Source organism: Sesamum indicum, linkage group LG4 (assembly GCF_026168435.1).
Source record: "Sesamum indicum cultivar Baizhima isolate 11 linkage group LG4, ASM2616843v1, whole genome shotgun sequence".
Taxonomy (NCBI): domain Eukaryota; kingdom Viridiplantae; phylum Streptophyta; class Magnoliopsida; order Lamiales; family Pedaliaceae; genus Sesamum; species Sesamum indicum.
In genome coordinates, this window is record NC_142660.1 from 2,015,411 (window position 1) to 2,042,673 (window position 27,263).

A 27,263-nucleotide genomic window follows, 5' to 3' on the forward strand; every position below is an offset into this window, starting at 1 on the left:
GTTCTTCGTGCACGTATCAAAAATATTAAAGAATCCCTTTTTATATGTGAATTGAATCCAAAAATATTAAATATAAATCCACACACATCCATATAGATACGTATGTATCCTCCATGCACTTGTTTGTATATATATATATATATATATATATATATATATTGAGTAAAAAATCATCAAATATTAATACGAAATTTGTTATATCAATACGATATAAATCACATTACCATCATTATATAATTCATATAATTTAATATTTTCACGCTCGATATTCATAAAAAAATGATTAGTATTTAAATGAAGAAAGCAATATTAAAAAATATAGTCCCATCAAAAGCATATAGTGCTCCATCATCATTATTTCACATGTTGGTTTGAAAACGATAGGTTATATATAATATTATAATAATTTTTAGATAATTATGATCAGGTAATAATATATATATATAGAGACACGTAAAAATTAAATGACGATTGTAGTTAGAAACAAAATTTATTAATAAAAGCGTGTTTGTTGATTCAATGGATGCATCCGTGTCAACTATAAAATTGATAGCATATACAATTTCTTGAATGTCACTATCTTCTTTTCTGATTGTGATTGAAACTTATAAATTATTTTCAGATTTTTCTCGTGTTATTTTGTTCTTGATCAGATTGTGAATTAAATTTTATAAATTATTAAAAAATCCCGCAATATTTTGTACCTATGGAAGAAGTTCAATATTTAATTATGATTAATCGTTATGATCAAGAATAAATAATATTCATTCACTACGCTACGCAACGATTGATGATCGGAGTTTTTGCGAGTATGACTAATTCATGGTTAAAAGTCATGACAAAAGCATTTGCTATGACTCATAGACACAACAAATATAATTTTTATGATGGATATATAATCTAAGTATTTTGCGTTGATTTTTATTTAATCATAATTAATAGTAATTATTTATCATAATTTAATCCGTAACCAATAAAATTATAATCAATAATAATTTTTCTTATAGTGCTTTATGACTTTTCTCTTTTATTTATTTGTCTGTTTGTTTGAAATAACATTATCAAACTTAATTCCAAGGAGGATCAGAGCTGTTTCTCCAAACTTCTTCCTGGGTCGATATTGATATGATACAAATTCATGCATGGTTGGTTGTCAATAATTAATGGGATGATTTCACTGTCCGCCACTGAAGTTTGATAGAATTATACGTGGACACTCTTTAGTTGAAAAATTATATCTAATATACTTCTGATATTTATTTTCATCTAATCAATGGATCCCTTTATTAGTCAAAATGCACCGGTTCTACTGATATTATCAAAAAATTTGAAAGTACTTTATACATCTCCACACTAATACACGGGAGGAAGTATATATATCTTAACCTTTATAAGAGTAGTTTGGTTAGAAAAAGAAATTGTAAAATCATTTTATTCTTTTTTCTTTTTACTAATATTAGCAAATTCGATGAATTTTGACTAAACAAGAAATTTATCTGTTAAATAAAAATAAAAGTTAGGGATCTAAATATAATTTAACAAATCACAAAAAATTTACATATAATTACACCAAATCTCATGAAAGACCAGCGTAATTCTACCATTAATTAATTCCACTAGAGGTCTAATTTACTGAGGAAGCTAAATTCTTAAGATTAGGAGGCCATGGATTCAAATTTAATGAATTTACAAGTTCATTTTCCAATTTTTTTTTTAAATTTCAAATTAATTATAATTTAATTGTTATAATTATTTTTATATGTCATTTTCTAATTGTTTTAAAGGGTCACTTCACAATTTGGTATGACCATTGATGATATCCCCAATTGGACTGGGCTTGAAACCCAATGTACATGGTTTAATTTAAATGGGCCTAAAGCTCAAACATGGCTAACAAGTAGAAGAGGCCCAAAACCAAAATCAAATAATTATGTAAATATTGTTTATTTCACATAATCAAGAAAATTCCCAATGTGATAAATATTAAATAATAAAAGTGTCATAATTATTAACAATTAATTGATTTCATCAATGTCATATTGTATTTCCCCATATCACATTATTTCACATTATTTTTTTAACTGATTTAAAAAGAACTATTTCCCCATATCTCAATGTGATTGAATTTATAAGTTTACCGTATTTTTTTTTTAGTAAATTACAACGGGCTCTCCTATTAATTATTGTTATTCGAAAATTTATAAATACTATCTGAATTTAACGATCGTGTAAGAAATATTCCCTTATAATAAATTGTCACGAGGTGAAATTTGTTAAACAATCGTTAATATCAATGAGTTATTTGTAATTTTGTTAAACTATAATAGCAAAATAACATTAAAAAATAAAATAAGATTATAAGGTATGGTATAAGATTGATACATTATTGATGTTAAAAATTAGCTGATTTTTTTAAGCAAAAGTTTAATTCTGGACTGTAGTATTTTCAAACTCTAACTTACTGTCGTCCTTTCCTTCTTCGTCCTCGTCCTTATCCTTCACATCTGCATTGATGAATGATGCAATAAGTAGTGAAGCATATATATACGAATCGAATAATAAGAAATATGATATAAATATGAAACTTTAATATAATAATTTTGTAAAATTTTAAAATATGATGTGATTTTGGTTTCATTATTGTATTATATAAGTACCTATATTTTACGTGCATACACACACATGCATGTACTAGCAATAAACGCAGACTCGATGTATATATATAATTTAATTCTTTTCTATTAAATTTATTTGATTTTGCAACGAAGCAGTGATCTCGCAGAAGAATAAGTATATTTGAAGGTATTTTAGTTCACGAAAATTCTGGTTATTATTTTTCTTTTCTTGATTTATTATTTAAAAACCAAGGTTAATTACCCGAAATGTCTCTCTTAATAAATATTATAAATACACATAAAATTTTTATTTTGGAGTTAAAATTAATAAAAAGAATCTTTAAAATATATAATAAGAGAAAATTTAATTTTTTCTCAGAATACAAGGATAATTATATTGACGCCCCCTGACCTATGAGATATTTACATGAACCACTCCTGAATTTTAAAAAATTACACATACATCCATAAAAAAAGGTTAATATCATTTATACAGACCGCCCTCGACTTTTTGAATAATTGCAGACACCACCTCGAAACGCCAACATCATTAATATAATACTGTCGGTGATGGTTTCTGTAATCGCATAAAAGATAGGAGCGGTTTGTATAAATGAATCGTAAATGAAGGAATATAAATGTAATTATTCCTAAAAATGTATTAAGAAATAGAATTGAATTCGAAGAACGTGTCTGACACGACATCAACACGATCCAAATTTAAAAAGAATTTATAGGTTTAAAAAGAAAAAAATGACCTTTATTTGAAGGAGAGTGTTCATCAGAGGAGGCCTCCTCAACAAAAGAGCAGAAGGCTATGTTGGTGATAGGCCTGGGGCTCTTATTCTTATTTTGCTTGGATTTGAATCTGCTGCAAACCAGGAAATTTATGTTGCTTTGCTTTTGCCTCTCCCTTTTCTTCTTATTCCCATCTTTGCCCTTTTTATTTCCATCCAAAGAAGACATTTCTGCTTTATATAAAAAGATAAATTCCCTGTAAATTTCACCAACCATAAGGGTAAAAAAGGTACATCAATAATTAATTTGAATTTAATTTCTAAAGGCCGTTAATGAACGAGTGAATTATACCTGTCGTGTACTCTATTTCCACTGTATTTTAATTTTCAAAAAGAATTACGTTCATAATTTGATACGCTCAATTAAATAATATATATATGTTTTTAGAGATATAAATAGGAAAGGGTGCATGGTAAGAAAATATTTGTTCATAAATGTGATAATTAATGAGAACATTATTTGATCTCTCGACTTATCTTAGTTTTTGCGATAACGACGTTAATCATAAAATATTTTGTTGATGAAAAAATTTAATTATATATCAAATATATCTAAGTTTTTAATTCATGCTTTTATTTGAAATTAATTAAATTTGATTTTGAGGTTTAATTAGATTTATATTATATGGTAGGCATGAATATTTATAGTATTCACATTTACTTTAAGCATGAGAATTTAACATTAATGCATGATTGTAAATTGTTATGGTGTAAGTAATGTTTCATTTGAGATTGAGCACATATTTTGGTAATAGATTAAGATGGAAATTTTTTATTTTAGTCATATAACTTAGGAAATTAATAATTTTGATCCTACACGAATTTATTTCTACAATTTAATCCTACAATATCAAAATTTAGATAATTCTAGTCTTTTTTCGACTAATTTGACATACAGTTTGATAACCCTACAATACACTTATCCTGTGATTGGTATACGGTTTGGGAAAAGTGACCAATCACATAACAAGTGTGATACACTTGCTTTGTGATTGATTTAGTTCGGACAAACTTGATTCGGGTAAGAATTTTTCTTTAACTTACAGTTTATTCGTATTACAAAAGCAGCTATTGCAAACACCCCATACAACTGCTTCGAGTTGTGTCATATTCTATTATATCGTGTTTGTACTGTCATGTCTTGTACACGCATCATATATAGCTTTAAACTCGTATAAATGGTCGTGGACGACGGAATTCGTGTGGAATGCAATTAATAAAAAAACTCATATATATGATTTTCATTTAATCATTTTAAAAAACAGTAAATTAGTTTATGATTCTGACAAGGGTCTGAAAAGTTATGCATTAAACTTCACTCATATGCACCCATCATTTTTCAAGGTCTCTTACATGAGTTGATGAAATATATCACTAAAATCATCATCATTATAGGAATAAATGAACATGGGACGGACACAGCAACACTCACAGACTTTTGCCTTATCCAAACAACATTAAACATTCAATAATGTAAGGAATCATATACCTGCAGTAAAATTCTTTCTCAAGTTAAAGATTGATGGAATCAAATCAAGTATAAAGTAAGTATGATACATATAGTTATTATGTGATTGATCACTTTTCTTTAATTATATACCAATTATACTGTAAATGTATTACACTTATCATATAATTAATTCAGATTCGACCAAACTCGATTTGAATTAGGCTTCCTGGTATGTGTGAATGAGAACACAATGATCTCACAAGAACTAAGCCTCAATATTTATTGATATATCCTGGCTTTCAAACATGCCCTTTTGGCAAACAAAACAAGAACAGTGAGTCCTTTATCTTTCATCACACACCATTAATCAATCCAATCACAAAACAATCTCACCATGATTCTCATTTGATCATAGGGATTCAACTCCAAAAACCAACAAAAAAAACCCACTAATTTGTGAAAGAATCAATCAGCCATGCACTGGGGATTAATTAGGATGATCATCAGATCACATCATGGCTGATATGTATTCTCTTTCCTATCGATGTCGACAGATCTACTGTTCGACCAATGCCCTACTAAAACTGATCGACCAGCTTGTCTTTGGGCTTCAAATATTCATCCAGCCACACACACAGACAAGATTCTGGATATCGGACCAAGTATTTACAAATTGAAAAAAATTACAGTAGTAATCAAGAACTAGTTGAGGTTGCAGGTACTGTGCTTGGACTTGTCCAAGATCGACCACATGACTTGCACGTCCTCGTACGCGCACGCCATCACTTCACCGTGCAAGTCCATTACTCGACGCTCTTGCCCGCCTGCACCGGCCCAGCCACAACAACGTTAATCGCTACTCACGTAGACAGTTAATCAAGTACTAATTGACTAGAAATTCTCACCAAATCATAAAAAGTACAAGAAAGTACGTACCTTGTTGGGATTTCTTAGTGTCCCTGTGGTGGTGGTGGTTGTGGTTGAAGAAAGTACAAGCTTTTCTGAAGGGCGAAGTGATTGTTCGAACCCAAGAAGCCATGTTTCATATGTATTCTTGTCTTTGTCTTGGAATGATGAGGGGTTGGTTTATATAGGAATGTGGGGAAGTTTGTGAACTAAGGGTAGGAACCAAGAAGGGAGGGGGGGTGTGCCTCCAACCCAAGGCAAGATCCGTAACATAAGCTGCGTGGTTAATCATCATGTAATAATGAAGCAAATACATACATACATATATATACATGTATGTATGTGTATGTCTATGTGTTTGCCGACTGCACCTTTGCACATGGCGCACGGTTTCCAAATGGGCCAAATGCATGTGAAGTTACCCATACTTTGCTTTGTATGAACGAGAGAGAAGAGATGTGTATTGTCAACTGCAGTTGAAATGAACCCCCCAACCTTCTTAAAGAAATCAAAGACATCTATGGTAATGGAGCCAATGGGGGTCCAATATCAGTAAATTACAAGTATACGTTATCTAGAGTGGTCGAGGGCCTTTTTTCATTTTATTCCCCCCCCCCCCCCCCCCCTTAAGTAGGGCTTTTTGGTCTTCTTACACAATTATTACAAAAAGAAAATTAATTGAAACTTGAGAACTTTAAACGGTTGGGTGTTCCCACTTTTGTCCATATTATTTATATTATGAAAAATCTAATACCATGTGTGCACCAATAAAAAATCCCAATTAGATCTATCAATAATTTCATAAGTTAGATTATGAGATTACCTCTTTTAATATAAATTGACAATATCGTTCTTAAAATACATGATGATTTTATTTGAAAATTTAAATAATTTGTAGTATGAATGTATACGGTCATACGTACAAAATATCAATCATAGTTTGGGGGAATAAAAGAGAAGGTAAATAACGGGAAGAATATACATATGTGTGTAGAGTACGCACGGACGGACGGATAAGGGAGTTTATAGTTATTGAATGCAATGCGGTCCAAACTCGTCACGTTGTGCGGTGATTATGAGAGCACATTGTTGCACATGAAAATTCCATCTGTGGCACATGGCCTCAATCATAGAGCCAAAACATGTTATCCACTGCACAACAACATCCTGCACATGCATTTTTCACTCTCTAACAAAAATGGGGCAGCAGTAAGAGCATGATGTAAACAAGAATATTTTTTATTAAACATTCTTGGAGTAAATGAGAATGCAATAAACAAACTTAATTCAAATTCAATTTTGTCGAGTTGCAACCGTTCTAGTGTAACTATATCTGATTTTTTGTAATACTTTATTTACACTGCAGATCAATCACTTAACAAATATAAATCCACTCCAAAGCATAATACCAATTTGATATATTTGAGCCGCGACAGCAAGTTTAGATTTACATTATGCAAACTAATCAGCACCAAGTAACATTCAATTATGAATAACTACCCGCAGAGAAGGTGTCAGCAAATACGGGCTCCTACAATCCAACATTAACAAGCTTCAACAGCACAATATGGTTATGGCATATTTATGAACACTAAGTAGCATAACAAAATATAGCATAACACAAATTTGACTACAAAGTTATGCAATATGAATAACAACTCTCGAATTTTAAAAATATAACAGAAACTAGAACTCCCCATGCACGAAATGGTAATCAGAGTCTCCCCCACTTTCTTGTGGCTGCTACTGAGTGGGAGTGCAGAAAACTGAGAAGTTTTCAACCTCCAACAGCAGAATATAACCGACACAACACATGACATAAGGATTCCCAGTTCTACTAAATGAAACAGACAAAACACATATCACGTAGGGGAGTTGCAATGGCCCGTCTCCTCAAATGTGCTCCATGCCCTCTTCTTCCTCATCTTCATACTCACCTTCATCATCAGCAGTAGCATCCTGATACTGCTGGTACTCAGAAACGAGATCATTCATATTGCTCTCAGCCTCTGTAAACTCCATTTCGTCCATACCTTCACCAGTATACCAATGCAAGAAAGCTTTCCTCCTGAACATGGCAGTAAACTGCTCACTCACTCTCCTGAACATTTCCTGGATGGAAGTTGAGTTTCCAATGAAGGTTGATGCCATTGATAGCCCTCTTGGTGGGATGTCACAAACACTTGATTTCACATTGTTTGGAATCCACTCAACAAAGTAAGAAGAGTTCTTATTTTGGACATTGATCATCTGTTCATCTACTTCCTTGGTGCTCATTTTGCCCCTGAACATGGCCGAGGCAGTGAGGTAACGTCCATGGCGTGGGTCAGCAGCACACATCATGTTCTTGGCATCCCACATTTGTTGGGTCAGCTCTGGAACAGTAAGTGCACGGTATTGCTGAGAACCACGGGATGTCAAGGGAGCAAATCCCACCATGAAAAAGTGCAAACGGGGGAATGGAATCAAGTTGACAGCAAGCTTTCGCAGGTCAGAGTTGAGTTGGCCAGGGAAACGGAGGCAGCATGTAACCCCACTCATGGTTGCCGAAATTAAGTGGTTTAAATCACCGACTGGACCAGAAAGAAATTGCAAAGGTGTAAGCAGGTATTCTTATATCAATGCTTAATGAAAAGAACATAATTACTGCATTCTTTTGGGTAATCAGTTTACGTGCCACCCAATTCTAGCATTCACAAAGGAAGGCATCAAGCTACAAATGAAATATATAAAATTTATTGAGATAGTCCTGATCTACAGAATGTCATTTGGACCCATAACATAACAATCATGATGAGGAGCCCTTGCACAAGATGCTAAGGGGATGTATTTTACCCACAACTTTAGAAATATCAATGTCTGGTGATTATGAGACTTAATGGAGAGATGTCGAAATACAACTAAATATCACAACATCACAGGCCCATAGCATATGACTTGTGCCTGATGAAGTCCAACATAATTAGGGAGTTACATGCATTTAATTAGAATTCAATGTGAAAGCACCTATCTATAGCAGCAAAATCACTAATAATTTCACAGATATCTTATATTCATCATAAATAGACTCTTTATTTGAGCAGGAAAGAAAGGACAGGAAAGGATCCAAGAACTTAATGAGCAACAGCTGAAAAAAGTTAGATAAGCTGAGACAATATCCAGGTAACCAGTAAGAATGCATAAAGAAATACAAGCAGTGTGAACTATACTTACAGCTAGGTGTGGTGAGTTTGAGTGTCCTAAAACAAATATCATATAAGGCCTCATTGTCAAGCACCATGCACTCATCTGCATTCTCAACAAGTTGATGCACTGAAAGTGTGGCATTGTATGGCTCGACCACTGTATCTGAAACCTTAGGAGAAGGGAACACAGAGAATGTCAGCATCATCCTGTCGGGGTATTCTTCCCTGATCTTTGAGATAAGCAAGGTACCCATCCCAGAACCAGTTCCTCCACCAAGCGAGTGGCAAACTTGGAAACCTATAAAGTGATGCAAAATTTCAGTCAGTTGGCCCATGATGGTAAAATTGATACTCTGCCTACGAAATTGATACAAGATAGTCATCCTGATGTTGGTAAATAAAAATATCTCACAACTTCACCATGCTTCAAGCTTAAGCAATTTACCTTGAAGGCAGTCACAGTTCTCCGCCTCCTTTCGCACTACATCAAGAACTGAGTCGATCAGTTCAGCACCCTCTGTGTAATGTCCTTTGGCCCAGTTGTTTCCAGCACCAGACTGACCAAAAACAAAGTTATCTGGCCTGAAGATCTGGCCATATGGACCAGTGCGGACACTGTCCATGGTTCCAGGCTCCAGATCCATGAGCACCGCACGGGGCACAAATCTGCCACAAGATGCTTCGTTGTAGTACACATTGACTCGCTCCAATTGCAAATCAGATGTTCCAACATATCGTCCAGTTGGATCTATGCCATGTTCATCACAGACGACCTCCCAGAACTTTGAACCAATTTGGTTACCGCATTGCCCTCCCTGAACGTGAAGGATTTCTCTCATTTTTCCTGAATTAAAGAAATATATTAGGAAGGAACACAGAACCATCAATAACAACATACTTTTTATGTAAATAAACAACAATGAAATTCAAAGGAAAATGTTTGTTTCATATAAAAATTGAAGGATATACTGTATTGCTTCAAGAGAAAAATCACAAGTTTCTCCCGTTGTTGCTAATATTTCAGTTATATATTTCCTGAAATATAGTGCTAAAATTCAATTCAATCAATACATACTGGATCAAACGAAAAGCATATGTCAAAATCATCTATAACAAAAGTAAATCAAAGATCTGAAATGAGCTATAGATTCACCATCAAAACTGACAGGATAACAATTAAAACTACATATACGTAAAAGCATAGTTATGATCCCATACAAGTGTAAAAATAAAGATTGATTTTCTCAACAGATCTTGCGGAACAGAAAATGACTCATAATTACATTAAATAAATACCTTATCTCATATCTTCACCAGATCTACACATACATATGGAGCATTTTGAATATGAGAAACGCAATTACTAATACAGCAATGCTAGACAAAATAACAGCTGAAATGATGAACAAAAAAGTCCATTTTACAAAATTATCTCGATCTACACGCATTTGCACATTCAACAAAGTCGATCTACCAACAATTAAAAATTCCAGACCAAAGAAATCAAAACTAGTCCAAACCTAATTACAAAAGCGAAATTGACGAAATCAAAGCAATTCCGAAATACATACTCACAAGTACCAGAATTATCATAAAAATTTAAGAAATGCAAACGCAATAAATAGATCTAACCATTTAAAATCAAAAGAGAGAGAGAGAGAGAGAGAGACAAGTTACCTGTAAATTTGTTGAAAGGAACACGAAATTCCAAGAGACGATAGAGTGAAAAATATCTGCCCGATCGATGGCAGAGACAGAGTGAGGAAGTGAGTGAGCGAGTGAGAGAGAGCGTGTGAAAAAATGATAGCCCTAAAGAGGGATTTTATATATGAGGAAGGAAGAATCTACGGCTCGTATTGTTTCCCTCCTATTTCTAGTGTTATATCAACGTCGCATGATTGGACAATAGACGGCTGAGATGGAATCGGACAGCTGGGTAGAGTGGGATTTCATTTTTTTCAAAAGCGTGCGTGATGTATCAATGTGACGGATATGCCCTTTTAAGAAAAGACAAAAGTACCCTTTGACTATCTACACTCTACAGTGGCGAGCAGTGCACGGAATGTCTGCCCCTACAGCAACACTGCAAAATTCAAAATCAGGATTAGATCAGTGGAGAAACTTGATTGTGGGACCCATCCCCGAAAATTTGAAATTTTGGCAAATCTACAAGAAATTATTAATTAATTATTTTTAAGAATAAATTAAAATTACCTTTATCGAGATTTGACATAATTATAAATATCTCTCGTTGTTTAAAAAAATTATGAATACCCTCCTGATTTTAATTACCGTCTAACAATTAGTCAAATCCGATAGGTTTTCATCAATTTCTTATGGTAAACTAATCAAAATACCATTGTGGATTAAAAATTATAATTTTATTTATATTCTAAAAAAAATTATTTTTTTATAAACTAAGTGTATAATTTTTTTTATAATTTTTAAAAAAATTTCATCCATTCCATTGGATTTCTTTATAAGTTTTTAATTCTAAAAAAACAAACAAAAAATACGGTAAGAGCAAATTTGATAATTTCATACCTCCATCTAAATATTACATAATTTCATCAAACATCAGGAAGAATATTAGTAATTGTGTCAAATCTTAGGGGGTCGTTGTAACTTACCTTATTCTTAAATTGATTATAATTATTAGTATTAAATATTTGTATGCAACAACTATCGACACAATATTATATATTAATCATCAGTATTATATAATTATATCTAATAAATATTTACTATTAAAATAGAATAATAATTATTATTAAAGTATAATAATATCCCACGGGTTGGAATGATTCATTATGGGTCTTTTTGTATACAAAATTTATTTTTTATATATAATTAAAAAAAAACACATATGGATGACAGAAGAAATAACCCATTTGGATTGAAAGATTTTACATTATGGATTTCAAATCCTTAACAATAAATTCTTTAAATTTATTTGTATAATTTTAATTTTAAATTGTATTTTATTTAATATTGATAAATTCTTTTTAAATAAAAATATTTAAAATTATTTATTCAAATCGTTCCCTTAAATATAAATTTATTAATCTAAATACATCCTGAGAGACTGTATTTTATGGTAAGTGTGTCAAAATCAAAACACCCATCATTGAAAGACAAACAAATATAAAAGTGATATCTAACCACACCAAACAATTTATATGGCAATCAACGACACACAATTAATGATATGCCAATCAAAATTTCAAACGCAATAAGAAGAATTTGAATTCACATTATTAATACGATAATGTGAAATTGTTGTCGCTAAATCGCAACGTTTGATGGTATAGAAAAAATAGTTAGCAATACTTTATTGAGAAAAAAAAATGTCAAATAATGACTTTTGTACATTTGCGTAGGGAAAAATACAAGCAATCCTCTCGTACTATTGTAAATGAGTGAATTAACCCCCTATGAAAATAAAATAGCAACTTTTTACCTCCCTATATTCTAAAAAATACAGCAATTTACCACTATGTGTTTTTCAAAATAAACCAATTTAAATTGCTAATGAGGTAAATTGCTTCATTTTATAAAAAAACACACAAAAAATTAAATTGCTATCACATCAAAAAAAAAATTGCATTAAACCCCATTTACATATGTCTCTTTTTTATTTTTGAAAAAATGGAAAAAGAAAATAACATTTGGGTATATCTTAAAATAATGGGTCATGGTAATTCATTTGTGGTTTTGGACAAGAAAGTGGGAGTTGTTCTTTTCATAAAACCTATGCATAAATCAAGGGGACCTAACTTCAAAATTTTGAATTTTTGTTACCACATTTTACAGACAAAAATTTTGTAGCCTTTTGTATTTGTTGGTCTAATGTCAATTAATCATAGTATAATAATCATTATTATTTTGGCCCAATAATTTATTGCTGCAAATGATAAATTAATTTTAGAATTAAATAAATTTTACACTTTTAAAGTATATCATTCTCGTTAATTATCATTTTGAACTAAAAAAATCGTTCATTTACCCCTTATCTTTGAGATAATTGGTTAAATTAAATATAAAATTGACAAAAATATCATTGACTGTTAAATTAAACGTAAGTGGACAAAAATATTATTTATAGTAAAATATATCAACCAATTTGACTTCAAATTTTATCTGTTGTTTATAAATTAATACTGGACTAGTATAAATTAATTAAATATAAAATAATTATTTCAAATTAGATTGTACAAATAGTCATTTTGATTTAGCAAAAGTTTACAAATTCAATCATTTTAAATTAACAAATAAAAGTGCATTTTTCAGTATTAAATTTAGTTCATACCAATATTCATATCCACGAGTATTATTTTAGGGTATAGGTTGTATCCATACCTAACAAAAATATTTTAATGGGTATGTGTCCCAGTTCGAATATAATATAAATATATTAAGTAGTAGTCTAGATAATAACTATCAGAATGGGTTTGGATCTAAGTATTGCTCTCCAATTAGGGGAATTTATTAAAAAAATATCAAAAAAAAGAAAGTTAGTAAAATAGGGTAAAATTGAAATTGTTAGAGCAACCGCGATGCCACAATTTTTTATTTAAAAAAAGAAGCTTCTTTATGTCACCGCGGTGACATTGGTTTTTTTTTAAAAAAAAAAATTTAATGTGTCGCAGCAGTTGGAAACGGCGGTGACAAATTTTTTTTTTTTTAAAAAATTATTTTATTTTATAACGAATTATTGTCAACTTCTCGTTAAAATTTCGGTACTATTATGGCGAGTTGTCAGCCATCAAATATACCGTTCGATTCTCCTTGATGAGACGAACATTTCCCCACAAACAATTTCAAGTTTTATCAATCGTAAATAATGAATTTTTAGCACGAACATCGCACTTTTCGGCCGTCGATTCGCCGCCACCGGAGCGACCCACGATCACGAACCACCGCCACTGGACTCGCCTCGACCTAACGGTTCTAACGAGACCAACCTAGTTCAATTTTATTAAATATTTGTTAAGATATGAAAATTTGAAGTTTTTCCGCCGAAAATTCGCGTTGAAGTTGTTTGCTGCCATTTCTCCACCGTCAGGACGAATCACAGATTAAGACCATAGCCGTTCGAATCCTGTCGTCTAGACGATTCCAACAAGACCAATCTTGCTCAATTTCATCAAGTATTTGTTTGTTCAATTTTTAAAATAGTTATAATTTTATTAAATTTTATTTAATTAATTAATAATACTATTTATAATTAATTAATAATACTATTATAATTAATTAAATAATTAATAATACTATTTATAATTAATTAAATAGAATTTAATAAAATTATAAATATTTTAAAATATATGTATTTTAATTGAACAAACCAAAAAAAAGAATGAATTTGACAAACAGTTTCAGCGAATTTTTTGTGAAAAAATCTTCAAATTTTCAAATCTCAACAAATACCTGATGAAATTGAGCAAGACTGGTCTAAATAGTATTATTAATTGTTAATTATTAATTAATTATAAATAGTATTATTAATTAATTATTTTTATAAATAGTATTATTAATTAATTATAAATAGTATTATTAATTAATAAATAGAATTTAATAAAATTATAACTATTTTAAAACATATGTATTTTAATTGAACAAACAAATACTTGATGAAATTGAGCAAGATTAGTCTTGTTGGAATCGTCTGGACGACAGGATTCGAACGGCTATGGTCTTAATCTGTGATTTGTCATGACGGTGGAGAAATGGCAGCAAACAGCTTCAATGCGAATTTTCGACGAAAAAACTTCAAATTTTCATATCTTAACAAATATTTAATAAAATTGAAGTAGGTTGGTCTCGTTAGAACCGTTAGGTCGAGGCGAGTCCAGTGGCGGTGGTTCATGATCGTGGGTCGCTCCGGTGGCGGCGAATCGACGGCTGAAAAGTGCGATGTTCGTGCTAAAAATTAATTATTTACAATTGATAAAACTTGAAATTGTTTGTGGGGAAATGTTCGTCTCATCAAGGAGAATCGAACGGTATATTTGATGGCTAACAACTCGCCATAATAGTACCGAAATTTTAACGAGAAGTTGACAACAATTCGTCATAAAATAAAATAATTTTTTTTAAAAAAAAAAAAAATTTGTCACCGCGATTTCGAACCGCGGTGACACATTAAATTTTTTTTTTAAAAAAAATCCAATGTCACCGCGGTGACACAAAGAAGCTTCTTTTTTTAAATAAAAAATTGTAGCACCGCGGTCAGTAACCGCGGTGCCACTTACTTTTCTAACAATTTTAATTTTACCCTATTTTACTAACTTTTTTTTTGACATTTTTTTAATAAATTCCCCCTCCAATTAGGGATGACATGGGGGCAAGTACGAGGCGGGCATGGGTGGACCCACGACCTGCCCCGCCAACTTCGTGACGGACCTGGGACCCGTCCCACTAACTTCGGGACAGACCCAGGACTCGCCCCACCCTAGTGCAAAACCTATCGGGGTGGGTCTAACTCGGTGGACCCAGTTATATTTTTATTTTTTATTTATTGTACAAATATAAAAAGAAAAATTCAACATATCAGTTACAAATAAATTTGTTCCTCAAATATTCAAGTCCAAAAATAAATTCTCAAATCAAAATAATACAACATCATCATTTATCTTCTTGTCAAGAATTGTTGGATAATTTTTTAATTCTTCAACTGTTGAACAAATATCTTACAATAAACAAACAAAAAATATAAGGTTTTATTAATATTTATTCTACCGAAATAAAGTAAAAAAATATATAATTAAAAATTTATTTACCATTTACCTCATTCCACAATCAATGACGAGAACAAATCAATGCCTATATATTATCGGGGCGGGTCTCTATGAACCCGAGACCTACTTCGGCTAATATTTTTGGACCCGGATTGACAGGCCTAAGATATCGAACGTAGGGTTAGGTTGAGGGGTGAAATAGAGTTATTATTAAGAAAACAAAACTTCATTAATCTTTAAATTACCTCACTTGACATTTGAATGTTAAAACAGTAAGCTCAACTACCACTTGCAACATTTTTGTCATTAAAATTACATCTTGGGCAATGCACAAAGACAGGTTTATAAATTTGTTATAATCCAAAGTATTGACATTGATCTTATCAATATGTTTATTGACACTGTAAGTCAATAAATATTGAAATCAAATTATCTATATATTTTACTATAAAAGGTATTAAAGTGAATATAACAAATTATTAATAGTAATGGATATTTTTCTCCATTTTCATTTAATTTGAAGGATACTCTCAAAATTTTGGGGGTTATGTGATTTTTTGTTTTTTAATTTAAGAGGGTAATTGATAAGGTTGACATACTTTAAAAGTACAAAATGTATTCAATTCATAATTTTACATCGACTAATAATCTGAAATCATATAATATTTTGACGATAATTCGTCGTATAATACATTTTTTAAATATAATAACTATAATATTTGAAGTTACTATCTTGGATGATGAGATATTAATTTTTCATTATAATGTTAAACTCCTGCGATTACGGTAGATTTTGCACGGCGGCGATCTGGTGGTTTCCGGCGAATCTTCTGCTGCAATGGAGTCTCACGGCGCCGGACTCCGCCGCGTATTTCTCCTAGCATTTTGTGTCGCAGGAATTTGGGCGGCTTATATTTATCAAGGTGTCCTTCAGGAGACTGTGTAAGCATTTAATTTTCATACGGTTAGCTTCAATTTCCTTTTGTGATTGCCGTATGCAAGTCTTGATGTACTAGATGTAAATATGTTGTTTCTCCAGTACTAAACTTTTAAGAACTAGTAATTATTTGAAAAATATTGGGGTTTCTGATCTGAGGATACTTGGGGATTCTCGAGCTTTTGGTTTTGGTGATTTTAGTTTAGCTCTTAGCCTAGGATCATGCAATGTGCTTGCTCTGTGTCTCTGTATGTGTTAAATTTTGTAGTGTCTGAATATTTGATTCGCATTCTGGTTAATATGTTGTTTAGGTCGACAAAGAGATTCGGTCCTGATAAGAAGAGGTTTGAGCACTTGGCATTCTTGAACCTCGCTCAGAATGTAGTGTGCCTGATATGGTCGTATTTAAGTAAGTTTATGAGGTACCCATTGGCTGTTGAATCACATTTTTCTATGTCCGGATGCTTATTTGGTATGGTGTGTTTTCTGAGTAGTGATTAAGATTTGGTCCAACGGTCAAAATGGTGGTGCTCCTTGGTTGAGTTATTGGAGTGCTGGTATTACAAACACAATTGGACCCGCTATGGGGATTGAAGCATTGAAGTACATTAGTTATCCGGCTCAGGCATGTCCCCATTATCACATTGTTGCCTCTTTCCGCCTTTTTGTTTAGGTTTGGAGTGGACATTAACATCACATATAGAGGTCTTTTTTCGAGCATTATGGATTAATGCTAAATTTTTCATTTATAGGTGCTGGCAAAATCCTCGAAAATGATACCAGGTGAGTTGATGATGATTTGTTCTTTCAATAGAATGGCTGAGTCTATACACATTCTTTAGATTCAAGCAAGAAGGCTGTTAGAGGGAACCGAGTATGGTGGCTAAAATTCGTGATGCTTCAATTAGGAGTTGAGAAAAAACTGAATGAGATTCATGCTTACTCTAGACTGGTTGCAATTGAAAGATCTATTTATCTGTTAGAAAGAAATTAAGTAAAACTCGAACCTCTTTTAAAATTGTATAAATACAGAGAAGAATATTGAGACCTCATTTATGTGATATGGCTTCAGTTTGATACATTATCTAGTACACATGGTAGTTCTTCTACAATTAGTGTATAAATGCCAATTCTAGGATAATTGCCATGATTAGCTGAACCTGCTCATAATAACTTCAAATCGCGGGATAAAATTTGAAAAAAAATCACAGCTGTTTTCTTATTAATGTACATTCTCCTTGTGCAGTAATGCTGATGGGCGCACTAGTGTATGGCATCCGATATACCTTTCCTGAGTATGTTTGCACATTGCTTGTTGCTGGTGGTGTATCCACTTTTGCACTCTCAAAGGTGAGTATGTGGTTGCTATTGTCTTCTTCTGCATGTGCTACATCCTCCTTCCAGAACCAGGGCTATATTAATGCACAGAAAACCCATTGTATTGTTTTGTCCATCATTTACAAGTCCAAGGGTGTTGAACAAATTCTAAATCTTTCAGAAAATGAAACATGCAACATTAAGCAGCACTTAGTCTGAACATTGGGCCTGATGAGGGTATCAGCTTGGACCAAACAATGGAGACTCTGTTTCTCAATTTAATCTTGTCATGCTTTTGTTGATTACAGACTAGCTCAAAGACGATCAGCAAATTAGCAAACCCAAATGCTCCGCTTGGCTATGGGCTTTGTTTTCTGAACCTTGCTTTTGATGGATTTACCAATGCGACTCAGGATTCAATTACGGCCAGGTAAATTGAGTTAGTTGCCTTATCTCGAGTTCCATATAAAGAAATTAAAGAAGATAGTTGACAAAGTCTTGAGTTGACATTGTTCCAATTCTACCAAGTTTAAAGAATCAATAGAGGCTACGTATTATAATCTCTCTATTGGAGTATGATTCTATGATCCGGCTGCACATTTTGAGCCCCTCAATCTGCCCACTAAGAGCACCAAATTACCATTTTACAATTATGAACTATATTAAATGTTCTATATAGTAGTGGTGGATGCAGACACATTACTTACCCCATATGGTTAGTTTGAGCAGCTATTAATCAATATTGACTGTTATTCAGGTATCCTAAGACAAGTGCGTGGAATATAATGCTTGGAATGAACTTATGGGGTACCATCTACAATATGATATTCATGTTTGGCTGGCCAAATGCCACTGGGTATGATGCAATTCAATTTTGCAAGCAGCATCCCGAAGTAGCATGGGACATTCTTCTCTACTGCCTGTGTGGTGCAGTAGGCCAGAATTTCATATTCTTAACCATCAGTCGGTTTGGTTCATTGACTAACACAACCATAACCACAACTCGTAAATTTGTGAGCATAGTGGTGTCGTCCCTGCTGAGTGGAAATCCCCTCTCTGAGAAGCAATGGGCGAGTGTTTTCATGGTCTTCTCTGGTTTATCATACCAGATTTATCTGAAATGGAAGAAGCTGAAGAGAGCACAGAAGAAAAGGAAGTCGACATAAGCTAGCTCATGAATGTTTAATACTACGATGTAGCAATTTTTGTTTCCATTCTCTTAAGATATCGATGTAACCCTTAAAGCATAGTGGTTGTATTATCAGCACAGGTCAATGTACTTGAAATAGATTTTTTATAAAGATATACCATGAATGGCATTTTTGCATGTTTTTCTTGCTAGTTCCTTGAGACGCCTCATTGGAGTATGAAAACGTTTCTATGATCCAATTATTGCAGTTGTTATCATAATGAAGATGAAAGCATGGGGGCAAATTCACAATTGTAATTTACAGGGTAGTTTTGCTTGATTATTTCAGCCAATTGAATCCTGGGACTGAATGGGATTAAAATTCAATTCAAATATGAGTATTAATAGGGTTGTAATCTGAAATCCAATCTAATTTTCGATATTAGTAATGGCACTTGGAATTGAATTCTATAACCATCATCATTCTAGCTCTAGATTTCTAGGCTATTCAAGATGTGAAGATCCTCTTTCCAGGATAGGAATTGGCGACTGAGATATGGACACTACTCCTGTCGTCAAGGGCTTCTTTCTGCAAAACGGCACAGATGGGATTTCTCTGTTTTGAGCAGAAACTAAAGAGAAATCGTCGTTTAGAATGACAATTCACAGATGAGAGGAGCATCAGAGGTGTACGTTTCCTCACTAGGAGAAATAAAGTTCAAATGTTGAATCCATTTCTTTCCAGCAAAATGAAGCAGTAATTAATGAGGTGGACCAGCATGAAATAATCTTGGTTAAAGTTGGTTTAGATAATTGAGGTCCCTCACTGGTAGGCCCTTGGTTTTGAGCACATGAAAAGCATCCAAATTACTAATTTCTCCACAGGATTCAACCCACTTGAAGATGGACATTCAAGATCAATCCAAGTTTTTCAGTAAATTCACAGCTAAATCTTGAACAAGTGTCTGGCAGCATAAGCCAACTTTAATTTGTACAGGTTTCCCCCCCTCTTACCAGTAGCTTTTTTGCTTTGGTGATGATCACACTTGTCCTCCACCACCACCCACCGCTTACCAACTTAAATAACAGTCCCCTCTTCTTCCCCATAAGATCAACCCCTTCCAGGTCATACACATTTCACAGGAGTCCAGGCTCCAAGAAAGAAGATAAGCATGAAACTTTACTCTCTGTAAGTAGTTTGCTTCAGTCCAGCTTTTGAGTAGTCTGCCTGTTTGCAGCTTATGTTTTCGAGTTCAATTTATACTTCTGTTTTTGAGTATTTCATATGCGTTACTGGTTCAGATTTCCAGAAAGCAATGGCGTGTTTCTGGGAGAAGCAGTAGAGTAGATAAGAAGACAAACATGTCTGCACACCAGTAATTCTATTACATTCTCCACTCCAGTAATTCATGTAAATCAAGAGCAGCTCTAGAACACCATGGAAAAACTTATTATATAGTATTCTGCACACTAAAACACAGCAAAAGATGGTCGAGTTGATCCACTTTTGCTCTCTCTCTCTCTCTCTTTCTCTTCCTCATTTCTATGTTCATATTTTTAATCGCTAATGGGTAATCTTGGCGAGGTGCCACTGTATAGTTACACTAAATAACTATGAGTTTCTAGTGTTGGTTCTATCTGTACATTTGGCTTATCTAGCCAAAACTTTACTGGAACAGTGGATAGCCGTATCCAAGTTCCATAAAGAAACAAACAAAAAGAATGACACGCCATAAGAACGCACACAGGAACCAATGTGAGTATTAGAAACTAAACTCGAGGATGCAGATGGGAGCGGTCGATCTTCGGAAGAAAAAGTAGGATGCTCCATAGCACCCTAGATTCAAAAGCAGATCTTCGCAGGCCCATTCTGGAAAAACTCAGGTCAAGATTGCTGCAATCCAAGGACAAAGAACCCCAAAAAGAATAAAGAAAAGCTCTACACTTTACGAAAACTCCTGATGGCTGTAAATTCTGAACTGGCATGAGACCGGTCACAGACAATGGAGGAGGGACCTCTTGCAAAGTGGAGGTTGGGAAGGATTGGTGATTGGGCTTGGGGAACTTGACTCCATTCCTAGTGTTTTCATGAGGAAGTGTTTTTCCTGCAAAATGCATGGTAAGAACAGTCAATAAGAAAACAAAACGACTTTCACCCCCAGTATTTAAGTAATATGAGACATCAATCTGTAGAGGCATCAAGTTTTATAGGACCAGATATAAAAGTAGTGATTTATGCAAAAGGTACTTTGGTTTTCCCAGTGTTATGGAAATCTGAAGTTCCTGCTCCTAGGAAGATATATTGCAGGATAAAAGATTATGCAAAAGGCAAACTAGCATGTTTCATGGTGGTTCATAAACTTTATCGTTTTAGACGATAAAATTCAGAACCTCGACCAAGTTTGATACTGATTCACGACCTGGGCATCTCAGAAACTGGTGAAACTTTGACTACTGATTCTTGATAGAAGTCTTAGTCATCAGTATTGAGTGGCAAGTATGCATTTACGATTGACAACATTGATGTGCAAACACAAGAACTTTCCGCACCTAAAACAGTGACAACGAAGAAATAATGACATCTGAACGACTTCGAAAGAGGCTATATTGCTCTTATATGCCTAATAACAAATTATTTAATAAAATCTCATACCCATGTGCAAAAACAAAAACTCTGAAATTTGCACTGCAGGAAGTTACTGACATTCTCTATACTATTCCCTTGCCCAGACTCTTGGTAGAACTTTAAACTGCCGAAACTTCTAGTGTATTGCCCTAGAATCTGACAAAAGCTTTCAGAATGAGATTTGCAACATCAGATCAGCCTATTAGCTTTGTTTTAAACTTGTCTGGTTGAACCTTTCATGTTGTCCTGATTTGGCACGTTCTTGTGAGCTAATAAGAAGAAAAGTGGTGGTCCCATCATATCCTTATTCCACTGATTAAAAAGCAATATGCACTTCCATTCTTTCGTTGACCACAGACCACCAATGTTCTATAGCTGAATGCTTAATAATTATAACTTCACAGAATTCATTGGGTGGATACTATAAAAGAATCTTTCTAGCTGAACTATGGTTGTGTATCTAACTCTATAGAGTTGCAACACACAATTCAGCCGCATATGCAGAATTCATTCTCATGGCACAGCCACCTTGACTGGCTTGCATATTTAATAAGCTCACGTCTAGCAGATGAACTGATAATTTGAAGCAACAAATCTTTTAACCCCAGATAGATCAAAAGCTCAGGATTCTTACACTTTCCGAAAATTTTGGGCTGGGAATAGTTGCTGCCAATGCTCTGAATATTGGAGTCACGTGAACAGGGGATCCAAATTCTGTGCTAGAATATTCACATAATACTCCATTATCATCTTTTATGTCATTACATGTCAACATGTTCACTGCATGAAAATAGAAATATTATTAGCTTGAAATGAAAATCGGTATTCCACCCACTTAAAGATGAGATACCTTCATGTTAAGATGCTACTTGGGTACCTTCATTTTTTGTGTTTGCAGTATGGCACATTCCATGTTCCTCAGCAAGACCCTTCTGGTTATCTGATTGATCTGATTGCATGCCAGTTTTCTGATGTGGCACACAAATTTCAGCTTGACATTCTTCTGATTTATCGCTTGGCACATTTGACAGCTGAGTTGATCCTGTACTGTACTCAGAGCTGGCTGGGGACGACTCATATAGATCAGGTTCCCTGCAAGACTATGACTTAGATACTGTGGAGGAAAATAAGACTCAAATTGAATTCAGTGTGCCTTCTAAGTTACCTCCAAGATGGTCTACTGCCTTCATTGCTGCTTCTTAAATCCTCCACCAATTCTTTGAACTTCTCAAATTGAAAATCAGTATCAGGATTTCTGCATGTGAGCAGATCACTTTCTTTGTTTTGTTTCAGAAAATCTTGCACTGTCTGGACATGAATATCTTGTAAGCTTATAATAAAAATGCAACCATTGCCATGAAAAATGCAGTGGGCAGGCTAAAAAGGAGAAAAGAGGTCACTCTGGGGGACCATAAACTTGTTAAGCTGTACTTTTTTCTGCTGTGAACAACATTTCTGTTTAGACATTCTGATGAAATCTCGAAATCTTTGTATTGTCATTATTGGATCTAATGAAGGACCACATATAAGTTTCTTTAATTACACACGACCATAATATGTCAGAATCATTGTGATAGTGTAAGCATACTCCAGTATGACTTACTGCAACAAGATTTGGAGAGAGATCAAGCTCTTCCCACTTACCAGCCAAGCACTTTCAAGACTCTGGTCTGTCTTCTCCGAATTAACCTTGATCGCAAGTGAACTGAGCAATGCTGCTTGTTGCATCAAAGCAAGCAACTTCGGATCATCCTTCCTAAGAAATGTTCCTTGAGTCCTGTCACTTTCAGCTGCATGGGCAAAAATTAAATTAAATCATCTTAATTTTGAACTTAACCCACACTAAATTGTCATGTTGTTTAATTGATTAGCTAGTTTTCTCATCCATTTCCTTTGACTTTAGGTACTCATAACCTATCAAATAGAGTTGCTGGTTTCTGAACTCACATCCATCAGTTGACGCCTCCTTTATCTGGCTCCCATGCAGCTGAGTTGGCAAGTTAAACTTACAAGCATTGACACTTTGAGCTAGTACTGCAAATGGAGCTCTGAGTAGATGATCTGCAATAGCACATTCACCAGCTAGTTTACCTTCTTGGCTTTCTGTTGTATTTGAGATATAGGCCCTAGATCACCAATAAAAGTTACGTAAGGCTCTTGATCCCAGTAACATATTTGAAAACGAGATGTCAAAGTTCAATGTACCTTATCTTTTTAAGAGGTGGAGCACTTTCAGATCCTATTCCTATATTGAGCCCATTTGGAAATACAACCCTTTTGTTGTTTAAGTTGATGTAAGAAAGAGTGTTGTTTTCTTTTGCTAAAGCTTCACGTTTTGCTCTCTTCTTGCACAGAGTGGTGAACCGGTTCTTCACAGCATTATCAGTTCTGGGAGATAAATGATTTTTCTCATTAGAACTATGGGTTGCCTACATCAACAAATACACCAAACAAGTGGGAGATTTATAATTAGTACTTCAAATATTTACCTGCCGGACACTACCTTCGCAATCTCCGTCCATCTGTTTCCAAATATCTTCTGTGCCTGAGAGCCGCTTCAATGATTAGATCATATTCATTACAAATATGAAATGTAAATTTTCGTTGACTTCCAGAGTACAGAAGTTTAAACAGTATCCACCTTATCCCTTAGGCTTGATGCCAATCAAATAATAAATGTACTTATGACATAGTCATCAATAAAGACATCTAATGAAAAAGATAAATTTAAAAGAGGAAGCAAGCAATCAAGAAACAGTTCCGGAAAATCACTCAATGATAGCACAAAGAACATATCAACTTGTAGACAAACAAAACATTCTAAGAAAATATCATTCATAAAATCCCCATCTTACAAGCGTGAAAGAGTATCGAAAACAAGTTAGAACTGGACATAAATTGTTCACCTCACATAAGAGCATGTCTTCCTCAGGCGACCATCCTCCTCTCTTGAAATCAGAATTCAAATAAGTGAACCATCTATGTATCAGCAGAATTCAAATGAAATAAAGTCAACAATCAGAAAAGTACTATTAGCAACGAGGCAATAAGAGAATTCAACACGCAAAACAGAGGAAGAAGCATGTAGACATGTAATTGATGTCTCACCAACCTTCTTCGACATTGCCTCGTCGTTTTATCCTTGAATTTTGATGCAATAATTGCCCAACTATCACAAAGGTACACTCATAAGTTCCACTCATCCATTACCAAAAACTTCAAACACACCCAATGATCATATTATCACACCAAGAATAACCAAAGAATCAAGACTTTACTTTTCAGTCCCATGTAACCTGATTTGCTCCCTTAGAATATCATCCTCCTGAGCATCAAACAAGCCATACTCTTAGCAATTAAATCAAGAACATGATGCCAAACCAGCAATTAAAAACCCAAAAAATTCATTGAAAAATCAAAATGTTAATTAGATTCCCACCTCCTGAGACCAAGAAACAATATGCCTTTCCTTCTGCTTTGGTACTTCACCATTATTTGCATCAGTGCTATTATTTACTTTCTTCTTCATATTCTCTGTAACTTGTAATTTTTCTCTCTTCCCTCTTGCATGCTCAAGAGAAAGACTCTTTTCTGGGAGTGAGTATTATTATATAACAAAGAGAAAAGAAACAAGACCCTAGAAAAAAGATCAAGTCTTTTTCTCTTTACAGAAGCTGTGTAGCTCCCAAAACGGAACAGAACAGCATCAATAAAAAATCAAACAGTTGGTCTTTTTACCCACCGCTTAACCAAGAATTTTGCCTCGGATTCTGACCTTTTTCATCCCCTTTGCTGTTCTGGAACAAAACAGTAAAACAAACTCAAAAACAAGAATCAAAACCCTCCTAATTAGGATTCCATTCCAAGATTTTGACGAAGAAAATCTTTACAACATATATATGTATATGGAATGACAAACACAGCTCATGTCAAAATGTACCACCTCAATACCTGCCTCGAGATTTGTGAAAGAAGAGTATAGAACTTGCAATTCAAGAACGTATATATTAAAAATAATTATATTTAAGAAAACAACAACATGGGATGGGATAGTTTTTTATGGGTTTCAAAAGATGAGGGTTGCTTTCTTTCTTGCTGCCCAAAAGAGGGAGTCTCTCTCTCTCTCTCTCTCTCTCGGAAAAATGGGAATGTGGGATGGTGTTGAATTTCAATATATTTTCAAAAAAAGAAAAAAAAAAAAGAATCAACGGATTCTTGCTTTTGAGCGCGGGTATGAAGGGGAAGTTTGAAAAAGATTATTAGAAAAAAGAAGTAAATAAAATAACGCTGAAATCCATGAGACTATAATTAATGAGATAGACTAACCCCACACTCCACGCTCTCTCTCATGTGTCTCTGTGTGTGTGGTGTGTGTTCTTGCTCCCAATCCCATAATTCTTACATATACGTATGTATATTCAGACACAACTGCTGCTCCTGTCTCCCTCTGCCCAATTTTTGAATCCTCAACTACTTCACAATCTTCATGACTCAACTATAACTTCACTTCACACTCCCAAACTCTTTCAAAATTCTTTCACATCTTATATTCTTGGTCGGATCAAAAATCAAATTAACTAAAGAAAGTGTAATATACTTATAATATAATAAAAAAATCACAATAATACAGTATTGGGATGTTTTATGTATATATCTCTTATTTATTTAGATGATGATACTTTTCAAGAAAAATAAATTTGTTTTAATAATTAGATTTTTTTTTTAAAAAAACATCAGTGGGGTTTGGGGGTTGCAAGCCACGTGATATAAAGAATGGTAGGATAATATTATTATTGTAATTTCCGAAATTTTGGTGCACTGTCCAGCCTGGTTCTGACCATTCACCTGTCTACTATGAGTAAGTGTGAATAATTCCTCTTTTTTAATTTCTTTTGGGAAAAAAATTGAATGCCCTCAGATTTTTCTTTCCAATTTACTTTTTCTCTATCTTGATTTTGAAAAATAGAGGATTAGAGTCAAAATTTTCTGTGCTTTTTTGCCCACTAATTATGGTGAGGGATATATTAGGTAATTGCCAAAATAAAAGAGTGACCGAAACACATGGGGGCCTTTAGACGTATTAGGGATGACAACGGGACGAGTAAAACAGATTCTATTCGAAATTCAATTGAAATTAAGTGGATCTAAATTTAAATAATCAGGCCCTGATACGAATTTTAAATCTCTCCAAAATCAGTGTCCAGATAATATTTGTAAATATTGATGATTAGAATTTTTAACCTTGAGTAAATATAATAATGTGTGTATATATATATATCTATACTATTATGAAAAAAATCTTTTGACATACCAATTTATAAATATTCATTTTTACTCTTGACTTATATTTTTTCCTAACAAAAATACTGATAATAATAATAATTTTAATATTTTTTTAATAATTTTATAATTATATTTGTTTCCTATCAACCCACTCTTTCATGTTTCTTTCTCACTTTACTTCTCCGTATTTATTAAAATTTATAATTATAATTTATTTTTTTTCCCAAATTTCTTTTATCTCATTATTTGATATCATAATTCTTTTTTATATGTTTGAAGGG

The 27,263-nt window shown here is 33.4% G+C and overlaps 4 protein-coding genes across 15 annotated transcripts; 1 reads left to right on the forward strand and 3 right to left on the reverse strand.

The window, feature by feature from the left end:
* Nucleotides 1-5,118: 5,118 nt before the first annotated feature.
* Nucleotides 5,119-6,286, reverse strand: LOC105160060 (uncharacterized). Its single transcript, XM_088879904.1, has 2 exons — nt 5,799-6,286; nt 5,119-5,686 (listed from the first exon to the last, which is right to left on the reverse strand). Exons 1-2 carry the CDS (start codon nt 5,899-5,901, stop codon nt 5,565-5,567), a joined length of 225 nt encoding a protein of 74 aa, XP_088736030.1. The 5' UTR covers nt 5,902-6,286; the 3' UTR covers nt 5,119-5,564.
* A 1,078-nt stretch (nt 6,287-7,364) lies between these two features.
* LOC105159935 (tubulin beta-5 chain) lies at nt 7,365-10,787 on the reverse strand. The gene is made up of 4 exons (XM_011077163.3): nt 10,631-10,787; nt 9,399-9,797; nt 8,982-9,251; nt 7,365-8,341 (listed from the first exon to the last, which is right to left on the reverse strand). The coding sequence occupies exons 2-4, from the start codon at nt 9,790-9,792 to the stop codon at nt 7,662-7,664; spliced, it is 1,344 nt and encodes a 447-aa protein (XP_011075465.1). The 5' UTR covers nt 9,793-9,797; nt 10,631-10,787; the 3' UTR covers nt 7,365-7,661.
* Nucleotides 10,788-16,414: 5,627 nt separating this feature from the next.
* On the forward strand, nt 16,415-19,271 carry LOC105159936 (UDP-galactose/UDP-glucose transporter 3). Its single transcript, XM_011077164.3, has 7 exons — nt 16,415-16,632; nt 16,939-17,036; nt 17,122-17,252; nt 17,380-17,410; nt 17,874-17,977; nt 18,253-18,374; nt 18,702-19,271. Exons 1-7 carry the CDS (start codon nt 16,529-16,531, stop codon nt 19,108-19,110), a joined length of 999 nt encoding a protein of 332 aa, XP_011075466.2. The 5' UTR covers nt 16,415-16,528; the 3' UTR covers nt 19,111-19,271.
* A 1,126-nt stretch (nt 19,272-20,397) lies between these two features.
* Nucleotides 20,398-26,227, reverse strand: LOC105160062 (transcription factor MYB124-like). 12 transcript variants are annotated; one of them, XM_088879839.1, is made up of 14 exons: nt 26,102-26,227; nt 25,442-25,496; nt 25,139-25,290; nt 24,978-25,024; nt 24,812-24,868; nt 24,606-24,678; nt 24,189-24,244; nt 23,905-24,087; nt 23,647-23,825; nt 23,344-23,489; nt 22,865-23,007; nt 22,577-22,791; nt 22,334-22,479; nt 20,398-21,178 (listed from the first exon to the last, which is right to left on the reverse strand). In XM_088879839.1, exons 3-14 carry the CDS (start codon nt 25,226-25,228, stop codon nt 21,068-21,070), a joined length of 1,446 nt encoding a protein of 481 aa, XP_088735965.1. In that variant the 5' UTR covers nt 25,229-25,290; nt 25,442-25,496; nt 26,102-26,227; the 3' UTR covers nt 20,398-21,067. The 12 variants fall into 12 exon arrangements, with proteins under 12 accessions (XP_088735965.1, XP_088735964.1, XP_088735961.1 ...); XM_088879838.1 differs by lacking the exon at nt 26,102-26,227 and adding an exon at nt 25,655-25,983; XM_088879835.1 differs by lacking the exon at nt 26,102-26,227 and adding an exon at nt 25,651-25,983.
* Between the last annotated feature and the right edge of the window lie 1,036 nt (nt 26,228-27,263).